This window comes from Charadrius vociferus, unplaced genomic scaffold, assembly GCF_000708025.1.
Source record: "Charadrius vociferus isolate BGI_N301 unplaced genomic scaffold, ASM70802v2 scaffold802, whole genome shotgun sequence".
NCBI classification, from domain to species: domain Eukaryota; kingdom Metazoa; phylum Chordata; class Aves; order Charadriiformes; family Charadriidae; genus Charadrius; species Charadrius vociferus.
In genome coordinates this window covers 60233-86316 of record NW_009647415.1, presented here as the reverse complement: position 1 = coordinate 86316, position 26084 = coordinate 60233, and the positions used below count along the sequence as shown (strand labels likewise).

Here is a 26084-nt window from a genome sequence, read left to right as displayed (position 1 = left end):
AGAAGAGGATAGATTTAGAGTAGATATTAGGAAGAAATTGTTGGCTGTGGGGGAGGTGATCCCCTGGGGCAGGTCGCCCCGAGAAGCTGTGGCTGCCCCATCCCTGGAGGTGTTCAAGGCCAGGTTGGACGGGGCTCGGAGCAACCTGGGCTGGGGGGAGGTGGCCCTGCCCAGGGCAGGGGGGTTGGAACAAGATGAGCTTTAAGGTCCCTTCCAACCCAAACTGTTCTATGATTCTGTGAAATTGAATGTTACATTGGCATTTCTATAAATAGGTAGGATGACTTGGCAACTGTTTGCCACTTACGCGAGCTTCCATCGAAGGAAGAAGTCATGGAAAGCTGTTGATAAAAAACATCTCAGCGTAATCAGATCATTCGGCATATTAACATCTTGTCAGGCAAACTTTGTCTTGGTCTGCTGCTAGCTGATGGCTATCTGATTTAGCAGAAAAAATCTGGCATAAAAACTGTAAATAAAATCATTTAAAAGTAGTATGGTAAATGATGGAAATATTTTAATCGGTGTCTATCCATTTTACACAATTGAAGGAGAATGTAGGTCACATTTACTGGAGTGACCTGACATCAAAGGAGATGTACAGACACGATCATCCGCTGCCTCTGTTATTAAATCTACTGCTTCATTAGGGTTTTGACACAGCTCTTAAAAAATACTTTGTTTTGATAATAGACTTAGAGTGATGGATAACTTATCTAGGCCTGTGGATACAATACACCATTATCTATATTGCGAACAAAAATAAACCATGCTTTCCACATACATCAGCTGAGGTGAGAGGTGGACCTACAGGGACCTTTGTTGAAGGCTCTGGCCCTTGTCTTGCATGATACCAGCTGGATAACCGTGGGGGTTTCCGACTTGCTTGTTGCATTTCTCTAAGGCAAATGGTTTGTTCAAGCACCATCAGCCACTGAGGAAGACACTTGGTGTTTGATTTCTTAGAAAGTTAGCCTGGATCCTTCCGTGCAGCCTGCTCAGAGCTGTCCCTGCACTAGAAAAGAGTGTCACAGAATTGTTAGGGTTGGAAGGGACCTCTGGAGATCCCTTTTACCACTGACTCTTCTGAACGAAGATGAGACGGCGAATCCTGCATGGACTAAAGATTCATGTGAGAAAAAGACACTTTCATCAGTCCAGTGAAAAGGCCCGACCGAGAGCCTTTGGTTCACTTGGCCCCCGAACTGCCAGCCTGAGCAGGGTTTGGGGAGCACGTCTCCGTTTCGAATTCCTTGTCTCTGTGTATGGTTGCGCCAGCTGTTTCACCCAGCTGTGGCCTCGCTGTTGCATTTCTTACCAACCACCTTCTCTCTTACATACGTGAGAATTACTCGGCTGTAGGGGAGGACAGTATGAGCCAGCGCAGCCAAGCTCTGAGAGTCTCCTGTGCTGGTCTTGGTGCTGGTTTGCAAGCCCTTCGTCACGCTCCTGTATTAATTACCCTGCAGAGAGAGTGATGCAAAGTAATGCATTGCGACACCAAACACGCCCTCTGCCAGGAATCTGCGTGCACCCCAGCCAAGACGGCTGGACCTAAACTTACCGCTTGTGCGGAGCGGTGGCCTGAGATAATCTGCATCGCAGCACCGGTGCCCGCAGCCGTGCATCACTCCTAGACTGACCCGGCGCGAGCGGCAGTGCCGCGCTGTTGGCCAGCCACTGGTCAGCAGCCAAAACGTAGATGTTTCAGGCACTGATGTCCTTTGGTGCGTGACATACGCTGCATCATTAGGCAAAACCGTGGCTTGTTAGCCCCATCTCCTCCTGCTGATTTAAGTATGTTCAAGAGCTGCTCAGCAGAACGGCCGCTGTACTGCTGCTACAGGAGAGGACATCTGCCGTACCACTGCGATCTGTTATTTGACAACCAGCCTTGAGCAGAGGGGCTGTCCCAGGCATAATAAACCCCACTCGCTGACCCTCCAGTGTGTATCACACTTTGAGGAGAGTGCAGATCTTCAGAGCACATCTGGGGGCTTCAGCCACTTACTCCTAACCTGTCAATACTTTCCGTTGTCTGTGACAGTCGGGTGATGTGGAACACCGACTCCTGTTTCTGCAGGCAGGGAAAGCAGATTAGCTGGCACGGGTGGTTTCAGGATTGCGCCTTCACCCCCGGCACCCAGCTTGCTGAGTACTCCTGCGTCTGGTAACCCATCTTCATCCTCAGCCTTGAGGCTGCTGCTGGCTGAGAGCAGCTCCTGGGTCAGTGCCGCGCAGATCCCCGGAGGTGGCACCGTCCCCTCTCTGGTCCTGGGACTGCCGCTAAGTGGAGGTGGGGTTGGAATGACCCCGTAGGTGCTGCTCCCTGGAAGGCTACATGAACAAGCAGCCGGGTGGCGTAGTGCAGAGAAGCAGCACTTGTCTTGGAGAGGTAACTTCGCTCTTTCCTCACCTACGGCACAGGCTATTAGGAACGCCTGTCTGTCTGGTGACGTGTGAACGCCAGTAATGAGATCGCATGCCATTAGAAAAGGGATGTCTCGAGCTTCTCCTGGATCTGCTTCAGGTGTTCCCAGTCGTGTAAGGCCTGGTGAAGAAGTCCTTGCTGATCCGATGCTATGGGCTCGTGTAGCAACACACGGATCCCCTCTGCACCAAAGCAGGTGCGCGCTCAACAGGTCTCTTCACAGTACACAAAGGGGAAAATAAAAACCTTCTCGGACAATCATGACCAGCCCCTGAAGCAGCCACAGTTGATATACTCTGTGCTGGGGACAGCAGCCCGTCTGGGTACCGCTGGTAGTTTCAGGTGACCAGAGCCTGGCCAGATGTGTAAAGAGTAGCTGTGGCCTTTCTGCTTCCTCTCCTTAATGGATCTGATGGTTCTGAACATCTGCAACAGTCTTCTCTTGATAAACAGACAAAGGAAGCTTTTTTCCTTCGTCACATCACACAAGCTCCTCTGTGCTCTAAGTTGGGCATCCCCTGTGCAAAATTCCTTCATCCTGGATGGGCACTGAAGCAAGATGGGCTGGAGCTGGATGATGTAAGTGCGCTGCCTGGGTCCATCTGAGAAAGTGCCTTCCCTGGAAATGGCGTTCTTTTGGGGGCAGGAGCAGATTTTCCAACCAGGAAGGCAATTGAAACCTCACTGATGAAGAATGGCGTTCATTTGAACAATGTAGATGTCCATCAACAAGTGGCTCTCTGCTCCCAAGCTAGTGGTCTCCTGTAGGACCAGTATGAGAGAGCCACCGCGTTGGGGTGCTGAAAGCCCCCCATGTCTGCAATAGCACAGGTGGATGGTGCACGTGGGGTTTTCTCTGCTGACTGTGAAAGAGGCCTGGAGCCGCTAACTCAGATACAGACACAGGAGGAGTGAGTTCCCCCCGTCCTGGCATCGTTCAGAGACGTTCTCATTTCATCTGTGGTACTGGGAGGTGCGTGAGGCTTTAGGGACCTTGTGGGAACAGATGTGACTCTGGGAGTCACGCGTGCCCGGGAGGCTCCGGGGCCGTTTCAGTGTCTCAGCTGATGAATACTGTAGGCATCTGGCAGTAGCTCTGGTTCCTGCATTGAAGTCAAGCTGAGCCTCGCGTGTGTGTTCTTGCTGAACCAATATGCAGAGATTTTCAGAGGCTCCTGGACATTCCTGTCCAACTGCTGCTTGCTTTCAGCCACACTGTCTCAACCTCTCTCTCTCTCTCTCTTTTTTGTAGCTGAAACCCCAATTGAGGAGTTCACCCCAACCCCAGCCTTCCCAGCGCTCCAGTACCTGGAATCGGTGGATGTGGAAGGTGTCGCTTGGAGAGCAGGGCTTCGCACGGGAGACTTTCTGATTGAGGTGAGCCCGGAGGTGGCAGGGAGGGTGACCGATGGCGTCGTCCTCGGCAGGACAAGGGCCTGTCTCCTGCACAAAATTATTTTCCTTTATAAGGTGTTTTGAGAGCGGGGTAATAATTGTTACTGAAATGCTGCCTGGATGTCTTGATGAAAAAATGTTCCTCAGGTACAATAATTCAAGCAGATACATGCTCTGTGTGCTAGAAGATGTGTTGACAGGTTCCCTTCTGCTGACTGAAATTATGGGGAAAATGGAGGTTGGAGAAAAGACTCGTTAGATGCTCTCTCTGGGGACCAGTGAGGATTGTTTTGTACTGATATTTATTACAGCTTTGCCCGATGTGGTGCAAGTATTGGGGTCTGCAGAGAAGAGTTTGACCGGGTAGGTCGGGCTCTGCTCTTGCATCTCCCCCGTGGCCCGTTCCCTTTCTGGAGAAGGCGATGTTGGAGGCTGTGTGCTGCCTTCACTCATTCCGAGGCCATGGCCGGCTGGATTTTCCTGGTTGTGTTTGAAAGAAAGGAAAGGAAGGATTGCGGTCACTGGCAGCTTCACGTAAACAAGTGGCGCGAGGGCTCAGCAGGGAGGTGAAATAGAGGGTGCAGTCTCGCCAGGGCACGAGCAGGAGAAGACCGGGATAGGGCTCTGAACCTGGCTGGCAGGTCTCCAGCAGCGCTTGCGTGCTCCCACAGCTTAGCATGATGATGATGATGATTAATAATAATAATAATAATAATATTTGTATTAGTGTATGCCCAGAAGGGGTCAGGAGAACCTTGTGGTGGGTGCTGTGTGGTGCGTGGCGTCTGTGCCGTAGGGGTGGTGACGGCTGTCCCCCAGCACAGGGGATGGCGCGCGTGCTGCCGTGCTGCCGCTGGCTGTCTCTGGGCGGTGGGATGACACTGCACGGAGCAGTCTCGGCACATCGGCTGCTTCGTCTTGTGGTGAACCCAGCAGAGGATAGCTTTAAGGAGAGATTTAAAAAAGAGCGGAAGCATTAATTTGCTAACGTTTGTAGGGACTCTCCTCGCTATGAGAGGAAAGTGTAGGAGACATTACAGCGGTGCTTGCAAGTGAAAGTGATGTCCAGAATCCATGCCAAATGGGTATGGCGTGAATCGGCCAAGTCTGCGTTTCTTGAAGGCAGAGAAAAGGCTGTGACAATACGGCCGTTGGGAAATGCTGAAAGTGTTTGTGAATCACTCGGTCAGGACGGCCGTTTCTGTGCCTTAATTGTGAAGGGATCCCGCGGCGTTTGTGTCAGACGGAGATGTGTGCGCTGTGGGTGCAGGCAGGGCTGTGAGGTGAATCCTGCCCCTTCCAAGGGCACAACGGTGGCAGGAGAGGTGGAGTGAGGTGGAATGGACACCGGGTCTGTGAGCGACCGTGTGTTAGATGGGGTGGGAAGGGGAACTCTGCTCTCTGTGAAGGTTTGAGGTGGGTGGCATGGTTGGGCTTCGCTGGGAATCTCACAGCAAGTGCTGAGCAGCACAGTCCGTACGGTCACAGGAAGGGTTGGCATCCCATGGGATTTCGCTTTCTCGCATCTTCCCATTCAAAAATCATACGGCTTTAAACCCAGTGATGCAGTCTGTGAAATCCGCATTGGTCCGACGTGGTGGTGGTGTGGTGCGGGTTGTGGTTGTGCGTGGTGTAAGGCACAGCAGAGCCGCGCGCTCCGGCAGACAGACGTGTGAAGCTGTGCTGGTTGTGGAAGTGCTGCTGGGACAGGTGAGGTGGACGGTGGGGCTTCGCTCGGCTCAGCCGCTGCCGTGCGCTCTGCAGTCAGAAGCTCACACTGAAAAATGCTCTCGTTTCCAGGGGTGGTCATCACCCCTGGTCCAGGCGGTTGGTCGATACACCCTGCAGCTCCCAGCAGTGCTCTGTGAGATCTTCGAGCAATACTTTTTCTGGAGCGAGTACCTCGGACAGAGTGAAGGACTGGACGTTGGATGCGTAGTTGACAGAAAGCCCGTGCCCGAAGCAGGGACCGGCTGTGGTGTGTCCGTGCCGAGGTGCTGCGGGTGCTTCACCCAAGAGGAGTCCCAGGGGTGGTGCGGTGCCCACGCGTGTGGCCCTGCTGCAGGGTGGGAGGACCGACAGCCGCCGTGCGGGGACATGGAGCCGCGTGCTGCCAGGAGCACGGGGAACCCCACGGCTGGTGGACCACAGGGGAAGAGGCGAGGGGAGCCGGGCTTGGGGACCTCTCAGCAGAGGTGCAGGTCAGCGCTTGGCCTTACTTCCCGTGGGAAGAGCATACTCCTCCTCCACTCTCCTTTCTGCGGTTAGCGGGGCACAGATTAGCGCTCTGGACCAAACCTTCTGGAGAGCAGCTCCCGGGGAGGCCGTTTGTGCTGTCCATCCTGCGCATGGGCGCAGTTCTTGCAGCTGGACGGTGCCCGAAAGCTGCGAGCAGGAGGCAAGTGCTGGCGAAGGCTGTGTGACCCAAGTAGCCTGCTGCCAGCGGCGGCGGCTGCCATGTTGGTGTGTCTTCTACAGCCTCTAAAGAACACCAGTGAAGTACCAATTCTCATAAACCCAACAAAATCGTTATAGCGCTGATACTTTCTCTGGTGTGTAGTATGAGGAACATCACAAAGCGAGGAAGAATCTCTAATGCATCCAAAGCCGGATGGGGTGCGAGGAGGAGGTTGGTGCTGCAGTAGAGCCGCCTCGTCCCAGCCGAGCCTTGCGGTCCCTCTCCACTCCCTCCCAGTTGGGATGCTCAGCTGCAGGATAAATGCATTTCGCTGGTAACCTGCCCTCAGCGGGTTGCCGTTTCCCTGGGATGAGCCGGCTGAGCTGACTTCCCCCGTGGCTGCCTGGTCGTTACAGCTACGGCACGCGGAGCAATGAGCGTGTGTGGTGTTCCTGGGAGGGGAGCGGGAGGGGGGGTCACAGTGAGCACCGCAGCTTTGCCGCAGTGTGAAGCCACATCCTGAGGGCAATATTTAGGAAGGAGGTGTTGTGCTATAGCTTGAGACCTTGTACAGGTCTGTGGGACCACCTTCATCAACCTGTCTGGTGTATGGATTAGAGGTGTGTTCAATTTAGATTGAAGATGCATGGGCGTTTTAAGTTTGAGACTTCATTTCTAGCCTTGTAACTTGTAGCCTGAGACCATCTCTTGCTGAAAGTAATGTTTTAATCTTTTAGCTTTAAAGTTTTCTTAGTATTGGTGATCGGTGCTAGCCAGCCAGGTACGTGTAAGGCACTTTCACACTGGAGGGAGCAAATTCAAGTAAAGCCGCGCAGGCGGAAGCCCCGAGAGGTGTTTCCAGGCAGAGGAGTGTTTGGTGACAGTGGCAGTCTCCATGTGAGAGCTGGCCTTGACCAGCAGTGGGGAACAGCTCCTCCAGTGCCATGGAACGGCTCCTCCATGCAAGGACCAGGTGGCAGCAACACTGCTTACAGCTCCAAGCGAGCCCTCACCTGCCTTACGCTGCCTCACGCTAATTCAGCAGTTACATCAGCTGCTGAAGCTGGGGGAGGGGTGGCTGGTTGTGGATGTGGAGGCAGTCTGGTGGACACTCCAGCAGTTCCCTTTCCTCCACGAGGGTCCCCGCTGGGGGAAGGAGTGAGATGTGTTTCTGCGTGCCTTGGCACGAGGAGCCAGCAGAGCTCCCGGCAGGTTGTCCCTGGGAACCCAACTGCTGGTGACCTGAAAGAGGCAGCAAAGACCGGAGAAGGAGGCCCACAGAGGGGAGTTCAACGTTAGCGTTGAGGCTTTTGATTCATTGATACCAACCTACAGCAACTTTAGTACAGGACCTGACTTGCACCATGTTTAAGCTGCAGTGCCCTAGCCCTCTGGTCAAGCCTGATGTGCCACACTCCTTTTTAGCCTTCCATTTCTCACCAGCACCCTCCGTACCAATGGAGGGCTCAGACTGGACCGGACTAAGGCGACAGGCTGAAGCCTGCTTGGTCGGCGAGTTGGGGTGCGTTGATCCTGGCTTTGTCCATGAGATCCATAGGATGGTTATATGGGGTTCAGGATATGCATTTGTTGAGCGTTGATGTCCTCACCTGATGCTTCCTTCAGCAAGACTGGTCTCTGTTCATGTTTCGCTAGGAAACCTCTACCTAATTTTGTGAAGGTGGAAGATTTCACCAGACCCCTCCAGGAGGAGGAGACAATCTTAAAGAAGGGAAGTGAGAGCTCCCTGGTAACTGTCAGGAGCTTTAAATCCAGTCGCCCAGTAGATGCCAGGCCGCTGCGGCTCCGCGTTCCCCGTTTGGTCGGTGGTGGGCTGAGCGTGCGTTCCCGATGGGGACACGTACACACGTATGCGCAATATACGTGTGAGCACATGGCCCGCCACACGGATCGGAAAACACACAGCATCGTGCAAACACAAACAGCACAGACAGCCTGAGTAAAGAGTATATACATATATGTGTATACAATATGGATCCCTCTAGTAGCTGGCCTTGGACCTCCAGTCTGCCCAGTAGCTGGCCCCTGGCTCCCCCAGTGTCCCCGGTTGCTGGCACCTGCGCGTGTGCACCCCTGAGACCCACATCCGCACCACGCTTGCTGGTGGTCGGATCTCTTGACACACGTGCGCACACACGTGCGCTGCATCCCCAGGCCTTACACACTCGGTCCGTCCAGCCGCTGGTCCCCAGTCCTCGGGTCTCCCCGGCTGCCGAACACACACCAACCCAAACCGGTCCCACTGGCAGCTGCTCCCAACGCTGGGCCTTGCCGGTAGCTGACTCTCAAACCCACTGGTCAGTCTGGTCCCGCCAGTAGCCAATTCCCAGAACCCAGTCTCTCCAGTATCTGCCCCAGGGCTACGGCCTCTCCGATACGTGACTCCGAGCCTCTTACCCTACTCACTGGCCAGTCCAGCCTGACGATTCCTCGCAAATTCAATGCACCTACACGTGCATCGACATGCAATATGCGTGCAGTGCTGTCCCTGGAGTTGTTGGCACCACAGCACCTATGGGACCCTTCCACCCGCGGCCCCTTCCCCAGCTGCCGGCAGTGGTGCCGTCACGCACGCACGCACACAGATAACAGTACAGAGCGCGGCCTCAGCCACAAGACCGACTAGAAGTCTTGCAGGGACAAGAGGCGTCAGACTGCGGTGCCCAGGCGCGGGACATGGCCAGCAACCCTCAGCTGGCCTCTTCCACGCGCTTCGCCCTTTGTTCTCCCATCCTTGCTCTTGCCTGATCCACCGTCGTCCCTCCCTTGTCTGGCCTTCGGTCCTTTCGCTGAGCACCTCGGTAGGTCTGGCACAGTCCCAGGGTGCTCTCCCTGGCATCCCGTCACGAGTCCCGTACCCCCACAAGCAGTAGTTCCCCTCGGTCCACAGGGTGACCTGGAGAGAGCCTCTCCCACCGCCTCATCCCATGGGTCCCGAGCACAGACCGGGGGCTGACCCTCCTGCTCTGGTGGCCCTGGGGGTGGCTGAGCCGGGGCCACTGACACCGATCAAGTCACTGGGGTTCCTCCGGCCGTCATTGTTCCTCTGCTCCGTTACGACTGTGGCGATGAGCCTTTGATCGTGTAATCCAACAGTAACAACCCATCTGCAGCCTGTACATGTACACTGTCTGCTCACCCCTTTTTGGTAGAACTCATCTTCTACTGGTCCCAGTTGTGCTGCCCAGCTCCCTCGTGCTTCTCCACCTCGGATTGTCTTCTGGCTTGGAGCTGTGGCAGAGGGAGCCTGGAGCTGTGGAGAGACATAACCTCAATCCTGCAATGCCACCTATCAACAGAAATTCAAGCATCAGAAGAAGCGTGTTTAAAATTTTGCCCTTACAGCAGCCGAGTCCCTGGTCTTCCGAAAGAAGTCATTGGAGCTCTCAAGTACCATAACGGACTGGAATACCCGGCCCTTGCTCGCCTTTCGCAGAGAGATACTGTCTCTTTTTTCCTCACCTTCTGGGCTTGTTGCTTTTCCTGCTCTCCTTTGTCATGCTTCAAATCCTCTCTCTCAGGCAGTCTAGACACTTAAGCCTTCTCTTCGTGTTGGCGTGAACAGGTTCATTTTTTAATCCCAGCAGACCACGTGGAGTGGTCACAAGTGCTAAATCTCCTGCTTTTTGTGTTGACTCAGCCCCTGCTTCTTGTGATGTATTTTGGGTGGGAATCCAATCCTGGTTTTATTACTACTGAAGAATTTACGCCTTGTCTAGATCGCAGGCTTGTAGGGGACCTGTCAGATGCCCGGACCCGATTGTCTCGATGCCTTTAGTGCCATGCGCACAGAGGAAATTCCACCTTGAGGAGAATAAAGCCTGCGAGATGGGGAGGGGTGCACAGATCGTTCCACGTATCACCCAGGCAGGGCAGAGGGATGCATCGCGCACTGCCTTCCTCCGCGAGCCTCTCTCCGTATGGAGCCTGGACGGAGGCTTCTTGCTTGACTGCAGTGCTCCAGGCTGGCTGGAGGCAGAGACCAGGCAGAACATGGGCAGCCCCTCCAGCCTGCCAGGGCACCCAGCCAGGTCGCTTGCATTTCTCTTGTGATCCTTCAGCGTTCTCCCATGAGCTCTCTTGGGCTTAGTCTGTCATTTACTTCATAGCCCCTTCGCTTACTTCAGAAGCCCTGTCTCCCCGCTTCCTTTTTTGTCCCCACCATGGCCACCCTGTCAGGCTCTGGTTGTGACATACTCACTGCTCCGTTCATTTACTGAGCAAAAGCCCAGAGACCTCCAAGATGTGCATCTGCCCAGGTTTCAAGAAAGGCAGTGCCGGTGAAACTCCAGCAGTAACTGCTCAGCACCTTCGTTATCTGCTGATCCAGCAACCGAAGGATCCTGGTTTTGCAGATTCATATGCTAAAACAAACACATGAACCAAGCTAAGTTATTTTGTATCATGAGGTCTTCTAAAGAAAGATCGTGGGTTCACCACCAGTAAGGCGGCTGCCCTTTCCTCCTGGTGACTAGCCTTCCGTCTGCGATGGGGGTCATTCACATCAGCCATGGGCAGACCCGCCTGTTGTTGGTTGACATGGGCTGCGCCAGGAACATGAAGGGCCAGAAAATTCCCAGGGCTTCTGCTGGCGTAGGGCAGACGGATCAGAGGCATCAGGCTCTGCCCTTGATCTTCCAGCGCTGAGATCACCACCCCTCACCCTCTCTCCCACAGCCTTTCTATGTATAGAACTAGCGGGATAAGTAACCTCCGTGTTTACTCAGCATCTCTTAGCTAAGCTTCCATCATGTGTGCTCCAAGTGGAGTGGTTGGAGGACCTCTCTAACACGAGGCCAAGCGGCGGCTTTTCTCTGGTTGGTTTGGCTGACACCCCTTGTCAGTGTTCTTGTTCGCATTTCAGCGTCCAGGTGGCAGCTATCCGTGGGGCGCTGTGATTTCCTAAATACCGCTGTGGTCCTACAACCCACACGGTTGCTGCAACGATACAGATGTGGATCTCGGTACACGGCCTTTGGTAGAGATCTATGGTGGGATTCAGCTCACCCCACCTGAGGCTTCAGCTGCCTGGGTGCCTGCGCCTGCCCGCCTCGCCGGGTCTGCCCATGGAGACCAGATGAATGTGGAGATGGAATGTGGGGAGTAGTGGATTCATCTGACGTAGCCTGGGGTCTGCCTGAGGATGTGACAAATGTGGAGGATTCACTGACCGGCTCTCTGCTGACTGGACAGGGACGCCGGGGCAACTTCTTCCAGTGTAGGTGACCGTTTTGTGGACAGCACGTTCTGTCAGGGGAGTCCCAGCACTGCGGTCTCTTCGGAAAAGCCGCATTATTCTGTAGCACTGTGGGGGAGAAATACCAAACATGGAGCAGCTCCTCGGAGCATTTGCGTTTTGTTCTCTGTGCTGTCGGGGGTTTCTCTCAGAGGAACTGGTGGAGTCCGAGTGCTGTCGACACTATGGATTTAGCTGCGTGTGCAATTGCCGCTGGCACTTCTCAGGTTGATGGGTGGCAAAGCCGTGGCAGCAAACCAGTGATGCCTCTCCAATGAGAAGTCAGAGAACTTTGTGGCGTCCATATGCTCTGAGGTGCTGATCTCTCTGGAGACTCAGCAGTAACACTGAGAGTGCTGTGAGTCTGTCCTGTTTGCTGTCCTCCAGCAGCAGATATGTCAGAAGGAAACCCTTCCCGGACACCGTGCGTTCGTTTGGAGATTTGGTCTTTGGACGTGACCCTGAGCATGGTATTTCCGTTGCCTGAGGAAGAGACCTGGTTCATTTCCCCTGTCTTTGGGGTGCTCACTTGCCCATTGCAGTCCACCTGTCTCACAGAGGTCATCTCCAGTTCATGGTGGACCAAGGTTAAGTAGCACACAGAGGTCATCTCCAGTTCATGGTGGACCAAGGTTAAGTAGCACAAGGTTTCATCACAGCTCTAAGACTTCCCTCAAGTTCGTCACTGCAGAGGCCGTCACGTGTAGGTGTGTTAAGCCACGTGGCAGCAGGCGAGGGTGTTATCCCGCACCCCGGGCCCTGTGCTGCACGTGGAGGCCTGGCTTTGTTCTGTGCATGGTCCTGACAGCCGTACTGTGGCTGTGTTGCTCCAGATGCCTCCATCAGCTGTACCTTCAATGGTGGCAGGATGTGACCCACCTCTGCTGAGGATATGCATTTTTTTCACTGTCGCTGTGCCCCCTTTTCACTGTCACTGCCACCACCTCGCTGTGGCTGCTGAGTGCGCTTCTGCAGCATCTCCGGTCTCCCAGGTGCTTTTTCTTCACTATCTCTGGGAACGGTGCAGCTTTTCACTCAGCGGCCTGGGTGGCAGGTGACCGAAGACTCTTCATTTCCTGTGAGAAATACTCCTTTTAACGACAGAGAGGCAGTTGGCAGATGTGTTTTGGTGGCTTGGTGAACCGTATTTTCAGCCTGAGATACGGTCAAATCCTTACCCATTGTAGGAACTTGTGTCCCAGTTGTACATGAATCGTTTCTACATCCTAAAATGAAGGGATTTTCTCTTAGTTCCCTGAGTATGTGTCTCAGTACAGTTTCGAAATATCTTTTAATGGGAAAGTGGAGAGAATGTTGTCCCATCGCTCCTTGTCAGGGCTCTCTGGAGATCTTTGAGGGTTTTTCCATCAACGAATTACTCTGTTTTATAATGAAACCGTAAGTTTGGGCTGATCTTCCTCCTGAGCCAGCTTTGGAACCCACAGCTGTATGTTCTCTGCTCTGCAGAGTCACAGAAGTGCTGGTTGGAAGGGTTCTCTGAGATCCTGCTCTGAGACAGACTACGTTAGGTCAGCTGTGGCTCTGTCCAGCCGAGGCTTAGAAACCACCTGCAGGAGACCATCTGCAGGCTGGTGGTGCTGCAGTCCTTCTGGGGGTCTGTCCTGGGGCTGCACTCCTGGGAAATTGTTTTTTGCTGAAGTCCGAGTCCAACCTGAACCTCCCAAACCACGATTTGTGGCTGTTGGCCACGTTCATGATGTGATCTGCTACTTCCAGGAAGAGTGTGGCTCAGTCAACTTCCTAAGTGCCCCACAGGCAGTTGTAGGCTGCTTGCTTTTTTTGTCGTGCAGTCTGGGTCTGGACCCTCTTCAGTTTCTTCTCATCTCTCTTGAACTCAATGGCCAAAAGGTGAACGCAGTATTCCAGGTGCAGCCTCACCAGTGCTGAGCAAAAAGGGTAATGACGTCCCCCAATCTACTGGCCAGGCTGCTTGTTCTGTAGCCCAGCATGCACGCTGTGAGAGTGCGTTACGGGATCACACTCAGACCAACAGTTGTCATAAACCCCTTTTCAGCCTCTTCAACAGAGCTGCTACTGGGGCGGTCTCTCCTGAGCCTGGACCAGTGTGTTGGCTTGGTCTGCCGCAGATGCACACCTTTCTTCTTCCCATTGTTGGACTTCATGAAGTTTCTGTTAGCCTGGTCCTCAAATTTCTCAAGGTCCCTCTGGTTTGAAGCTTCGCATTTCACCGTGTCAGAGACTCCCCTACTTTGATATCATCTGCACTTTCACCACGGGTGTCTTCTGCATCACCTGTGTTGTTGATGAGAGTGTTGAACAAGACGAGCCCCAGGGCTGCCCTCCAGAGCACTCCGCTCGTGCCAGCTGCCTGGTCACTAACCATTAACCTTTTCACGCAGCGGTCCTGTCGGCTCTCAGCCCACCTGGCTGTGCATGCATCTGGTCCGTAGCTCCTCAGTTTCCAAACGAGTATGCTGTGGGGGTCGGTGTCAGAAGCCTTGCTGGAGTCACAGTGTGTCACGTCCACCACTCCCCACTTGCCCACAGAACGAGTTGTTTTGTCACAGAAAGCAGCCACACTGGTCAAGCACAGTTTGCTGTTGGGAAATCTATATTGACTGTTCCTGTTTGCCTTCCTGTCCTTCAAATGTTTGTGCATGAAGAAGACATGCTCCGTGGCCTTAACAAGGCCGAGGAAGGGCTGACTCTCCTTCCCTTCTCAAAGGTGAGTGTCACGTTAGGCACCACTTGTCAGGGACCTTCCAAACCACCATGATTTCACCTAGGGAATAGACAGCAGCCTCATGATTGCTCCAGCAGCTCCCCCAGCCACCTCTGCTGGATCCCACTGGGCCTGTGGACCTGGATGGTAGAATCATAGAATGGTTTGGGTTGAAGGGACCTTTAAAGGTCATCTCGTCCAACCCCTCTCTGTGAGCAGGGACATCTTCCACTAGATGAGGTTGCTCCAGTCCAACCTGACTTTGAATGTTTTCAGGGATGGATCATCGACCACTTCTCTGGGCAACCCGTTCCAGTGTTTCACCACCCTCATTGTAAAAAATTTCTTCCTTGTATCTGGTCTGAGTCTTCCCTCTTTTAGTTCAAAGCCATCACCCCTTTTCCTGTCGCTACAGGCCCTGTCTTTCTTATAAGCCCCCTTTAAGTACTGCAAGGCCACAATAAGGTCTCCCCGGAGCCTTCAGCCAGACTAAACAACCCCAACTCTCTCAGCCTGTTCTCACAGGAGAGGTGTTCCAGCCCTCGGATCATTTTTGTGGCCTCCTCTGGACCTGCTCCAATGGATGCAGCAGCTCTTCTAAGAATTCCCTAACCTGTTGCCTCCTCACTACTGGCTGCCCCTCTCATATTGTCCACTACACTCCGAGGTCTGGGAGTCTTTCTCCATGAACACTGAGACAGAAACCAAAGTTAAGCACTTTGGTCATGTCTGTATTGTCCGTCACTGATTTTTCATCAGCAGACTCGCATTTTCCCTGAACTTCCTTTTGGTGCCAGTGTACCACTAGAAGATGTCCTTGTTCTGCTTGATGTCTTTTGATAGTCTTTGCTGCAGCTGGGCTTTGGCCTTCCTGATATTGTCCCTAGTCCTTGAGCATTGTTTTTATTGTTTTGGTGCCCGTCGCTGTTTCTCCTTCTTGCGTGTGCTCTTTGCATCTTTGTTCATTAAGAAGTAGCTACTTACCAAGCTACCCTTCTGCAAAATTACCCAGTCTTCCTAAATGCCGGGGTGGGTGGGTTGTTCCTGAAATGTCAAAAAATTTTCTGTGAAAACCAGCACCCCCTTCCCTTTGGGCTGCTTCTCAGGAAGCTGAAGTCTGTCCTGAACCTCAGGATCCTGGATCAGCTACTCACCTTTCAAGCCCTCCTCCAGGCGCTCAGCGCAGCCATCTCGCAGTTGCTGCAGCCTGAGCTGCCCTGTGAGCACCTTCCCCACCACTTTGTCCCTGTTGGTGAGCAGCACGTCAAGAAGAAGGTCACCTCCAGCAGCCACTCTTTGTGTGAGGAAGTTGTCACCAGTGGTCTTGGAGCCTCCTGGGTTCCCTGGCCGGTGATCCATTGCCTTCCCAGCACGTGTCTGGACAGTCGAAATCCCGGAGGAGATGAGGGCTTGCAAGACTTCCACTAGTTGTTTATGGATGACCTCACCCCCCACCTCCTCTCAGGCGGTGGTAACAGACCCAGCGTCCCTCCTGCTCCTGGCCTGGACCCGATCCAGAGACTCTCAGAAGACATGTCTGTGCTCCCACACTGCAGCTCTGCGCGGTCAGGAGCTCCATCACATGGGGACACCTCCCTTCCCTGCCTGTCCCTCCTGAACAGCCTGGAGGCAGCTGTGCCCACGGCCCCATCAACACGTGCTGTCCCAAGTCTCTGAGTCTGACCACATCATAGTCCTGCAACCGCAGCAGGACATCGTTCTTCATGTTTGCAGTCCACACTCTGTGAACCTGAGGAAAGCCTCTGAATGCCCGGTCCTCCGGGCAAGAAAAGGAGTGTCCCCCTGTGGACCTTTACTGGCATATGCCTTCCGTACCTTCCTCTCTTGTCTCTGGGCTTAGGTCCCCATTCTCGTAGGACCCCAGCTTAAAACCCTTCTCTCCACATCAGCAAGTGTGGTTGCAAAGGTGTTCTTCCCTCTCATAGTTCCGTGGGATCTTTCTCTTCCTGGTAGTCTTCCATCATCCTCCAGTGAGGCACCAGGATCAAGGAACCTGAATCTTAGCAGGCAGCATCAGCTGCACGGCCAGGCATCAGTCTGGCAAATGTGTGCACTCCACAGTGGGTCTTTACTTCAGCCAAAAGAGTTTCTGGGGACAGACTCCGTTGAGAACACAGTTGGAACACGCTCTTGCTGTGTCTCCATTGCCCTTGACCCCAAAGCCCTGCAGTCACCTTTGAGCTGCTCGTGGTTTTCCTGGATGTGTCACTGCTACCCACCTTGCGCAGCAGAGGGTAGTCATCAGAAGAGCAAAGGAGTCTCAAAATCTTTCCACAACACCGCCGATCCAGGCCCTGGGGCAGGCAGCAAACCTTCCAGGACAGTAGCTCTGGCTGGCACATGGTGTCTTTGTCCCATGTATGGTGACAGCCTTCCCTGTGACTCTAACATGGGCTACCGCAGACAGCAAAAGACCTAAATACAGTTCCTTGCTCTTTTCTAGCACAACGTCACCTGGCAGAACTACTGAGGGTTTGTAGCTGAGGTGGCCTCCGGAGTTTATCTGTTTTCTTTCCTGAGTTTTGTTCTTCCAAGGCAGAGCTCTCTCTCCATTTTAAATGCACTCAGTTCTTCTTTATCCGTTTGGCAAAATCTGTTAGGAAGACCCCATCATCTCTCGCGTTCTGCAGCAGAGGTGTCTGAGAAGGCAGTACCTGAGTGCAGAGTTGTCCTACTGGAGAGCAGCGCGGGGAAGGCTTTGGTAGCTGAGCTGGAGCTGCCAGCACCTCTCCAGGCATATTTCAGTAGGGTTGAGGTGTCCTCCAGGTTGCCTCTGGGAAGTGTCTCCATTCTTGAGTTCTGCGCTTACCACACGTAACGTCGTTGCAGTGCTGCGACCTTCAGGTGAGACACGGGTCTGGGGAGAGCAGTGCTGTCACCTCCCTGGCTAGGAACTCGGTCTGCTGTTGTCACCTCTTTGCTTCGGTGTTGCTGCGTGGCGTGAGCTGTTGAGTGGGGTGGGGATGCACACAGGTGAGTGAAGGAGAAAGGGTGTTCCTAGGAATTCGGCATCCAGTGTGCAGTCACATCATCTTCTGGGCTCTTTCACTCAGAACTGAAGGGTTTGGCAGAAGGACGGGAGTAGGGTGGGCTTTACTCTTTTATGGTATGTTCAAACAGCCGGGGTCAACAAATCCTGCAGGTACTGCTGATGGGCCTCTGAGCTTCCGTCCCGGGGCGGACACTCAGCCGGTGCTTGTGGGCAGTGCCCTGTGGAGGTGCTCCCCTTGCTGGCAGGGAGCCTGTAGAAGGCGGGGGATGCGACCGTGAGGGTGTCACGTAGGTGGGTGGAATGCAGTAGCACAGAGATGTGGTCTTTCTTGAGGGAAGGTTTCAACCTGCAGAGATTGGGGTGATCGTGCAGAGCTCAGCAACGGGCTTTATTGAAGTGCCTTTGAACGAGGTGGGGTTTGAATGTGGCAGTGCTGCAGAGGGTACCGGGATGACTGCCGCTCCTTGCTCAGCACCGGGTGAAATACAGGTAGACAATTACACCGTTACACAATTAGTGCTCGCCGGGCTGGCTGGAGTCAGTGGGACACACCAGGCTGTGGAAGTACCACCATTTAGGACTAGGTTAGACCTGTCAGCGCGCGGGATTTTGAAAATCCTGCCTTGCCTGGCCAGGGTTCAAGAGCATGGTCTGTAGTGTCTGCCCTTGTGTCTTCCTCTGAGCCTGGCAGGTTTGAGATCCTCTTTTTTCCCTTGAGGAGCCCATAACTCGTGATGCAGACAGCAGCCTCGGTCCGTGCTCTTCCATTTTATACGTACATCGAGCATGCGTGCATATACACGCGGGACTTACGGACATTAGATACAAGTATGGGTATAAATCAGTGGATACCTTAATTATTTAGGTCTGTATTCTATAGTTGTACGAAAGCCTTGTTAGAGGAAGAGAAAATTGCAGTTAACAATTGACCTGCCAAAACGGTGGGTGCGTAGGGGAGCGCGAGGGCTTCTGGGGCGACGTCTGCACCGGTGATGGAGAACCCTCCAGTCCCCTCTGCTTGGGGGTTGGGAGAAAGCCTGCGCTGGCCAAGCTGCGTTCGGCGGGGGAGCATCTCCTGAACGTCCCTTCAGCCCCTGCTGAAATGTTGCTGCCGTGAAATAACGTAATCTAGTATTGACAGTGTCCTCGAGTATTGATTTCGTTTGACAGATTAAGAAACAGAATCGATGGCTCCAGTAAACCCGTGGAGGGGCGGCAGCAGCCCTGGCGGTCGGGCTCTGGCTGTGCTCGTCGTGTGCAGAGCCCGTCAGCAATGCGCGAGTGTCTCCTGGGGAGGGAAGAGCGCCGTTTTTCTGAACCTCAAGAGTTTTTGATATTTGGGAACATAAATTTTACATAATTAACAAAATCTGAGGGTTTTTTGAGGACACACTGCTAAATGCAGTCCGGAAATCAGGGGGGGAAATCTGCTGGGCAAGGCATCACCCACTTCAGTGAGATAATGAAGGAGCAGTTAAATATTACTTCCAGACACATCTATCCCCTTCTTACTGCAAAGGTTAGCAAGGAAAGGAGAAGGAAATGCGGTTAATTTGAGCTAACGTGTGTAGGAGGTTGGTAAAGGGAGCCAAAGGAAATATCAAAGGCCAATATGTAAAGATAATAAGAAATTTTGGAGCATTAGAAGAAATAAAAAAAGTCTGGTAGAGATCCATTTCTGTATGTAAATGATAAAATTGTGTATTCTGGTGCAATAAAAAAAAGCAGAAATGTTCTGCTCTGAGTTTGGAACAAATCAGGAGGACGTATCTATCCATATGATGTGTTTGGAACAGAAAGTTTCCCAGCGGTAACCAAGGAGAAAGTGAGATAGTATTTGCTAAAAATAAACATACTCAAATTAACAGGCTTGAATAACATATACCCAAGTGTCTAAAAGAGCCTAGCTGAGGAGTCGTCTGAACCACTGATGTTAATACCTCAAAACCTTCCTAATCTATGAAATTTCGAAGAGCTGGTAGAGGGCTGTTGCTATTCTGATATTCTGAGGGTATAAAATAGGTGATTCAGGAAACTATAGCTTGTTTAGCTCAGCGTCAATGCCAGGTAAAGTAATGAAGCAATTAATTTGGAGCACAATCAACAAAGAATTAGAGAATGAAAACACAATTAATATCATAGTGTGGTTCCATGGAAGGTGGAAACAAACCCGCTGTCTTTGCTCCACAGCATCTTAGGAGTGGTTCGAGTGAGGACTGTGTTTACGTGGTGTGTTTTGACTTCCTTAATAACCACGTGAGTTGGGTATAAATAACCTCACAATAAGTGGAATTAACGGGACGAACGTGGCTTAGGAGCACTGCGAAGTTTAGCAACGGCTAAGGAGAAGGTACCAGTGTGGGGCACCATCACCAGCAAGGTTTCTTTACAATTTTTGATCCCTGCAGCTCGACACTTCTATTGGTGTTTCAAAATAGTGACAAAAACCCGTGTTTGTAAGGACTGCAGGTGTCACAGGCAGCGGGGGAGCCGCCAACAGTAAAGTAAGGGCTGCGGGACGATGTGGCGTTGCTGCTGAAGCAGCCGTGTTCCAGCAGACCGTGCAGGGAGCCGTGTCTGCGGGCAGAGAATGTAGGTTACAGGATGTGAAATTCCCCTGGAAAAATGTAATTCGGCAAAGGACACGGGTTTCTCCAAGCTCATTGTGCTAACGTTAGCTGATTGCGTAGGATGTGGCAGAGATATTTTGTGTGTGTAAAGGACAAACTCCCCGAGTTAGGTGAACTCGCCTGTTCTGGGTGCAGCTCTGGAAGACCACCAAAGCATCGCTTTGCGCAAGTCAGACGTTCACACCACGGGATGAATCTGGCGTTACTGAGCAGAACTCTAAAAGACCCTCAGAATGATTCATGAGCTGAAAAAGGGTTTGAGGCTGAAGGAGTCCGTCTTGCTCAGCGTATTGAAGCTGGGCTGGGGAGGGCGGTAGCTCGGGGGTGTGGGTATTTAACTCTGCCGCCGGGCTCGGAGGGAGACAGCTGGTCGGAGATCTCAGTGCGCATACAGAAGATCCCCTGGATAACCACAGTCTTGGATTTTAGTGAAATCCCATTCCAGAGCATTTCTGCACCAGTACGTCCTATGCCCAGAGAATGAGATTGCCTGGGAGAGGTGGGAAAGACAGTTTAGAGGCCAAGTTCTAAGAAGGAACATCTTGGGATCTGGATAATCTTGCCGCTTTTCTCCAGTTTGGGTGCTTTGGGATGCTGAAAGGGTGAAGTTGGCAATCAGAAATCCAGAGTGACGTGCGGGTTTGTTCCTGTTGGTAAAGTTTTACCCCCAAAACCCCCTTTTGTCTCGTGGTCTGTGCACAGCCTGGTTGATGGAGCCATTGTTCTCCTGGTGGATGGCCATAACGGAGCTCTGCAGCAGAACAAACTTAATTCAGGCTTCAGAGCTTACGTTCCTCTAAGTAACTACTTATTCCGGGGAACGTGCATGACTCAGGTGGTTCACTGTCAGGTCAGGGTTCTTATGTACAGATAGATACCACACAGTGAAGGTGTGGACAGATACCACATAGTGTGGGGTTCTTTCCATCTTCCATAGAACTCAGCCCTTCTAATTCTCTGATAATACTGTGCGTTTCTCAAAGCTGCTTCCCACTGGTTGACACCATTTGGGTAATGAAGCGACCAGAATGGACCGCAGCATGCTTGCTGAAGCTTCGGGGATAGTACCTTTATCCTCTTCAACAATCAAACACCGCACTGTCGTAGCTTTGGCTACCGGTCGCCGTTAAAGGACTCCATCCTTGCGAGGGGACAGAGTTTTCTGTTCTCTTTTCCCCCAGCCTGACTTCAGCCGGGAACGTTCTGTGTGTCCCAGCACTGCTGGTGCCGTGCTAGGGCCTGTATGGGTGTACCGTTGGTCTCCGCATCAGTGGCATCTCCTGGAGGAGGAAGTTTTCTCATGCTTTAGAATCGCCAGATGTGCCGGACGCAGGTCATGGCCCAGCTCTCTCTGACCAGCTGCTTTTAGATACTCCGCATGTGGTGGGTTTGGCGTTTCATACCGAATTCACTTATTTGAAGTTATTTGACATTACATGGGATTTTGATTTAGCAGAGTGGTAACAGCAATGTGCTTAAATTAAATGCAAATGGAAATTGCACTTAGCAGAGTACAGCAGATGCAATATACAGCTGAATCACCATACAGATGTGATTCTTGTTACCAGTCTCTGTAATCTGCTCACCACCACGACACTGGCCGTCCCCCGTCACTTTGAAGGCATAAGTGGGTTGTCACCAGCTCGAGCCCGTTGCTGTCTTTGAGTTCTATCTGTTTGTTGTTTGGTTTTCGTATTCTCTGTGGGGCTACTCCAGTTGTAAAGTCCTTCTCCTCCATTCTGGTCTTGCTGGCTCAGGAAGACTTCTGCGCTCTTCCCATTAACTCAGGGGTGAAGTTGCAGAGCTGGTTGACCCACTCAAGGGGTGCAGCCAGCTGATGCGCTCCCCTGCCCCGGCTGGGTGACCCCCTCAGCTGCTGTAGTTGGTCGATCTCAAACGAGGGCTGCCCTCTGGTGCCCCGGGTGTCGAGATTGGTTCAGCCTTCATTCCGACAGCCCGGGTCAGTCGCTCCCTGCGTTTTGCCCTGAGCTTCAGGAGCACGTGGCCCGTGCCTGTCTTTTCAGAGCTGTCTTCTGCTGTAGGGGTTCATTGGGCTGTCACGAGGGAGAAGTATTAGTGCTATTACTCAAGTCACGTAAGAGCTCATCTGGAGTAATATCCACCACCCTAGAAATCTGTGTTCAAGAAAGATGAATTCAGGGTGGAACAGGAGCATAGAAAAGCCGCTGAAATGATCAGGAGAATGGAGACGTTGTCTCCTGTGACAGACTACTAAAGCTTCGTATCCATATCAGCTTACTGGGAGCGATCAGCCTGGATGTATGAAATGTCCCACTGGGCCAGACTGATGGTCCATTAGCCCAGTTCCCTTGCCCTTGACAGTGGCATTACAAGATGCTATTAATTAAGGAGAGCACACGTGCCTGGCCATTTTGGGTGGTCCAATCCCCTTGTGCCATCCCGCACCCAATGTCATCGTTACCGGGAATGACCCTGTTCAGTCCCATCAGGATCTGTGCAAGGACCTGCTCTCCAGGAATTCATCTAATCTCTCCCTGAACCCGCCGGTACTGTCCACCTCCACGGCCTCCCACGGCAGCCGGCTCCAGACGACCATCGCCTGCTGCACAAAGAGGTCTCGCTTTTGTCTGCTCTTATCTGATCTGCCACGAGTCTCACCGAGAGCCCTCTGCTTCTAATGCTGCAGGATTTGGGGAACAGCAGCTCAACCTTCACCGTGTCTACTGCCTTGGGGGGGGTTATAAGCCTTGGCCACGCATCTCCCTGCAACTTCTCCTCTCCAAACTGGAGAGTCCCGGCCTTCTTGGGCTGTCTTTGTAGGGCAGTTGCTCCATCCCCTTCACCATTTTAGTTGCCCTTCTCTGGCTCTGCTCTAGTTCCACCATTTCGTCCTTGAGATGCTGAACCAGACCTGCACACAGCACTGAAAGCGTGCACGTGCAGGATCAGCATAGCCCCAAATGACATTGCCCACCTTGCTTTCCATCTTGTCCCTGATGTATCTCGCTGGCTTTTTTGGCCCGTGGTTTTGAGAGCTGTCAGTACGAGCACCAACACCTATCTGCAGCTGTACCCACCAGGTCCATGTTCAGCATCATGCAGCATGTTCAGATGGCTCTTCCCTCGAAGCACTGCTTTGCATGTATGACATGCTGCCCCATCTGCCACCTTGGGCCCTCGCAGTTTGGAAGTCCTCCTGGAGCTCATCGGCACTGATGCATCATTTGGCCACTCAGGAGACAGTTGCAGCAGTTTACAATGCCCAGACTGACACAGTGGCTTCGCATTTCTATCTGTGTCCTTTTATGGTTTGTAGCCACTTTCTGCACTTGATCTAGTGTCCGCTTCCAGACCAAAAGCTTATCTCCCAGAGCAGGACGTCCTCATCAGGCAGCTGTGCCCAAGAAACTGGAAGTTTTTGTTTATTGCTGCATCAAAACCAGTCACGTTTCCACCACTGCCTGTCTGATCTTCCTCATTCCGACACCTCCGCGACTGAGGGCCAGCAGTCGCCTGGAGTGTTCAGTGCAGTGGGCAGGACTGCCAGCCGCCCGTCTTCGTGAAGATTCATCTCTGCACTTCGCAGACTGGGACCAAAAGCTGATCTGTGTGTGTGTGTCTCCGGCAGTTCCCCCGTGTGGCTGTAACGTCGTCAGACCGCCCCAGGCTGTCTGTGTGACAGGGATGCTCCGTGCACGGGTCTGCGCAGAGAGATGAAGCAGTTCGCTTTGTTCATTTTGCTGCCTCCTCTTTCCACGTCTAAGTGCTTTTCTTCCTCCTGTGGGAGATGGTATCGTGCTCCCGGGAGCGCGGTTCTGACGTTCCCTTGCTGCTGAAGGTGGGGGTGGTTCGGCTGAGATCCTCTCCCAGTTCGGGGGATCGGCAGCAGCATCGAACCGCAGCCGCTGTTCCCTCTGGGGCGCCGTACGCCCGGGGTCTCCGGCTGTTGCGGCTTCTCCTGGTGGCCTGTCGGTGGGCTGCAAGTGCTGGTGTCGCGTCTCCCTTCCCGTGGTGGAGCAGCGTCTTCAACCACTGGTTGGCTCACGGCTGGGGAGAGCTCAGCTCCCTGCGGTAGGGTACAAACCCAGCCTGGGCGCCGGGCACTGCGGACTCAGCACGGGCGGTTTGTCATGCTCTATTGAGTCAGCCCAGTTGGGAAGCTGAAAAAGAACTGACAATCTTCACGCCGTCTTCTCGGTGAGCTAACCTGTTTGTCAGACGTGTTCCTCTCTTTGTACTTGGAATTTTTCAAGAGCAACTGTAAGAGGAGCTTTGCTCGGATGAGTGTTCAGCCAAAGTTGTTTGCAGTTGTGGAGTTCTGTAGTTCATCTTCTTGGGAATCACCAGGAACCGAGGCTGAATCAGGATTCCGTGTTTTTCAGAAACTGGATTTTTTTCCCAGAAATTCTTGCATAGTACAAGCAACCATCTGACCAGTCCGCCCTGTGGTCAGCTTTACTGTATAACATTCATTCTTGACCTCCGGTGTTATTTCAGCCTCTTGACTGCTTTTCTTACCTGCTCTCCGCACGGGGCTGTTCCAGCTGCTCAGGTTGAGCTGCGGTTTCCCGGGGTTTGAGCATCTCTTTGCTTTTCCTCCGTCTTTCCCAGAAGAGGCCGGGCAGCGTGGAGCGATACTCTGAGGTTGTGTCTGAAGGACCGTTCATGTGCTGTTCCCTCTGTTTTAAACAGCAGCAGAGATGTTATTTTTTCCCATCGGCCAAATTGCTGCCGTTCACCCCGCGGTGACCCAGCTTTCCTTTGCAGCTTGCCTAACCAGCTCTGGCACCTTTGTGCCCGCTTTGGTTGTGGCTTTGGGCTGATGTCCTTCTGTCCGAGGGTGTTTCAGAGAGTCGCAGGGTCAGGTCGGTGGTCCCAGGCAAGCGTGGCACTGAGACTCTCTGCACTCAGTGGCCAGAGTCATGTTCTTCTTGCCTTCCATGGCTGACCCTTCGCGTGCTTTGTAAAGCCGATCACTGCTCTTTCGTGCTCCGGGCAGTCAAGGGGTGCCCAGCGGTGGACAAAGTTGCACAATAGAGGCTAAGTTGGTGTCTTAGGGCTTTTGCAGGAGTTGTCCATCTGTGGGCACATACGAAACACGTTGAGCAAGAAGTTGTCTGCCCACATCGACACCTTTTCCTCATTCCTCATCTCACCGAGTTACAAACAATTGAAAATCAACATTTTCCATCTGTCACTTGACTGTCAGCAAAAACGCCAACAGTCTGCCAGAGCACCAACAGGGCACGGTGCTTCTGCCAGGCAGTGCCGCAGCGGTCGGTGCTGTCTCTCCTGGGGACCGCGTGCCTTGGCGTGTGCCGCCAGAGCTGCGCCGGGGTGGAGCAGAGAAGGTCTCAGCTCTGCAGCCCGCGGGGTGAAAACCTCCCGCTCCTCCTGCGTCTCTGCGTTCGAGTGGCCTGAAAAATCCGAACTGCTGCCCGTTTGGGTGTTCGGGTTTGGGGGATTACAAATGAAGCAGAAAGCCCAGGCATGTTCTGTCAGCGTTCCTGTTCTTTATTTGGAAGGGAGCAGGGCGGTGCGCGTGTATCACATGCAGATGATGAAACGCTCTCTGAGCCATTAGTAACTGAAGCTGTACGCGTCTTCCAGGTGGTGATTTTTCACTTTTTGCGTTCTGTAATGGTACGATGCTGGGGCAGCGCCAGGAGACGGGCAGAGCGCTGGCGTTGGGAAGGGGCAACGGGATGATCCAGTTAATGATAAACCTGCGAGTCTGATATCAGTTGCCGGCAGAAAATAAACAAGCAGAGACTGCAGGCAGTTGATAAAGCGTTAAAGAGTAGAATATAATTACCAGTCGAAAACCTCATAAAACAAATGTCATTCTTTGAGGTGTCAGATTTGTTTGATAAAGGTAACTGTTGACATGTAATAGACTTCATAGAATCAGAGAGTCGTTTAGGTTGGAAGGGACCTTTAAGATTATTGAGTCCAACCATCAACCCAGCACTGCCAAACCCACCACTAACCCATGTCCCTCAGCACCACATCTACACATCTTTTAAATCCCTCCAGGGATGGTGACTCCACCGCTGCCCTGGGCAGCCTGTATCCTGCTGGATAACCCTTTCGGTGAAGAAATTTTTCCTTATATCCATCCTAAACCTCCCTGGCACAACTGGAAGCCGTTTCCTCTTGTCCCATCGCCTGTTCCTTGGGAGAAGAGACCGACCCCCCCTCACTACCCCCGCCTTTCAGGTAGATTTTGTGTCTGTGTAACATCCCCATTACAGAACCTGCCATGCACAAAGCT

At 52.8% G+C, this 26084-nt stretch overlaps 1 protein-coding gene across 1 annotated transcript in view; it reads left to right on the top strand.

Annotated features, from left to right (window-relative positions):
• Positions 1 to 26084, top strand: part of SHANK3 (SH3 and multiple ankyrin repeat domains 3) — a gene marked incomplete at its 3' end in the record, with an annotated part of 167645 nt that overhangs the window by 89189 nt on the left and 52372 nt on the right. Inside the window, exon 6 of the mRNA XM_009880246.1 lies at positions 3684 to 3808. Coding sequence (XP_009878548.1) covers positions 3684 to 3808 — 125 coding nt within the window. The remainder of the gene's footprint in view (positions 1 to 3683; positions 3809 to 26084) is intronic.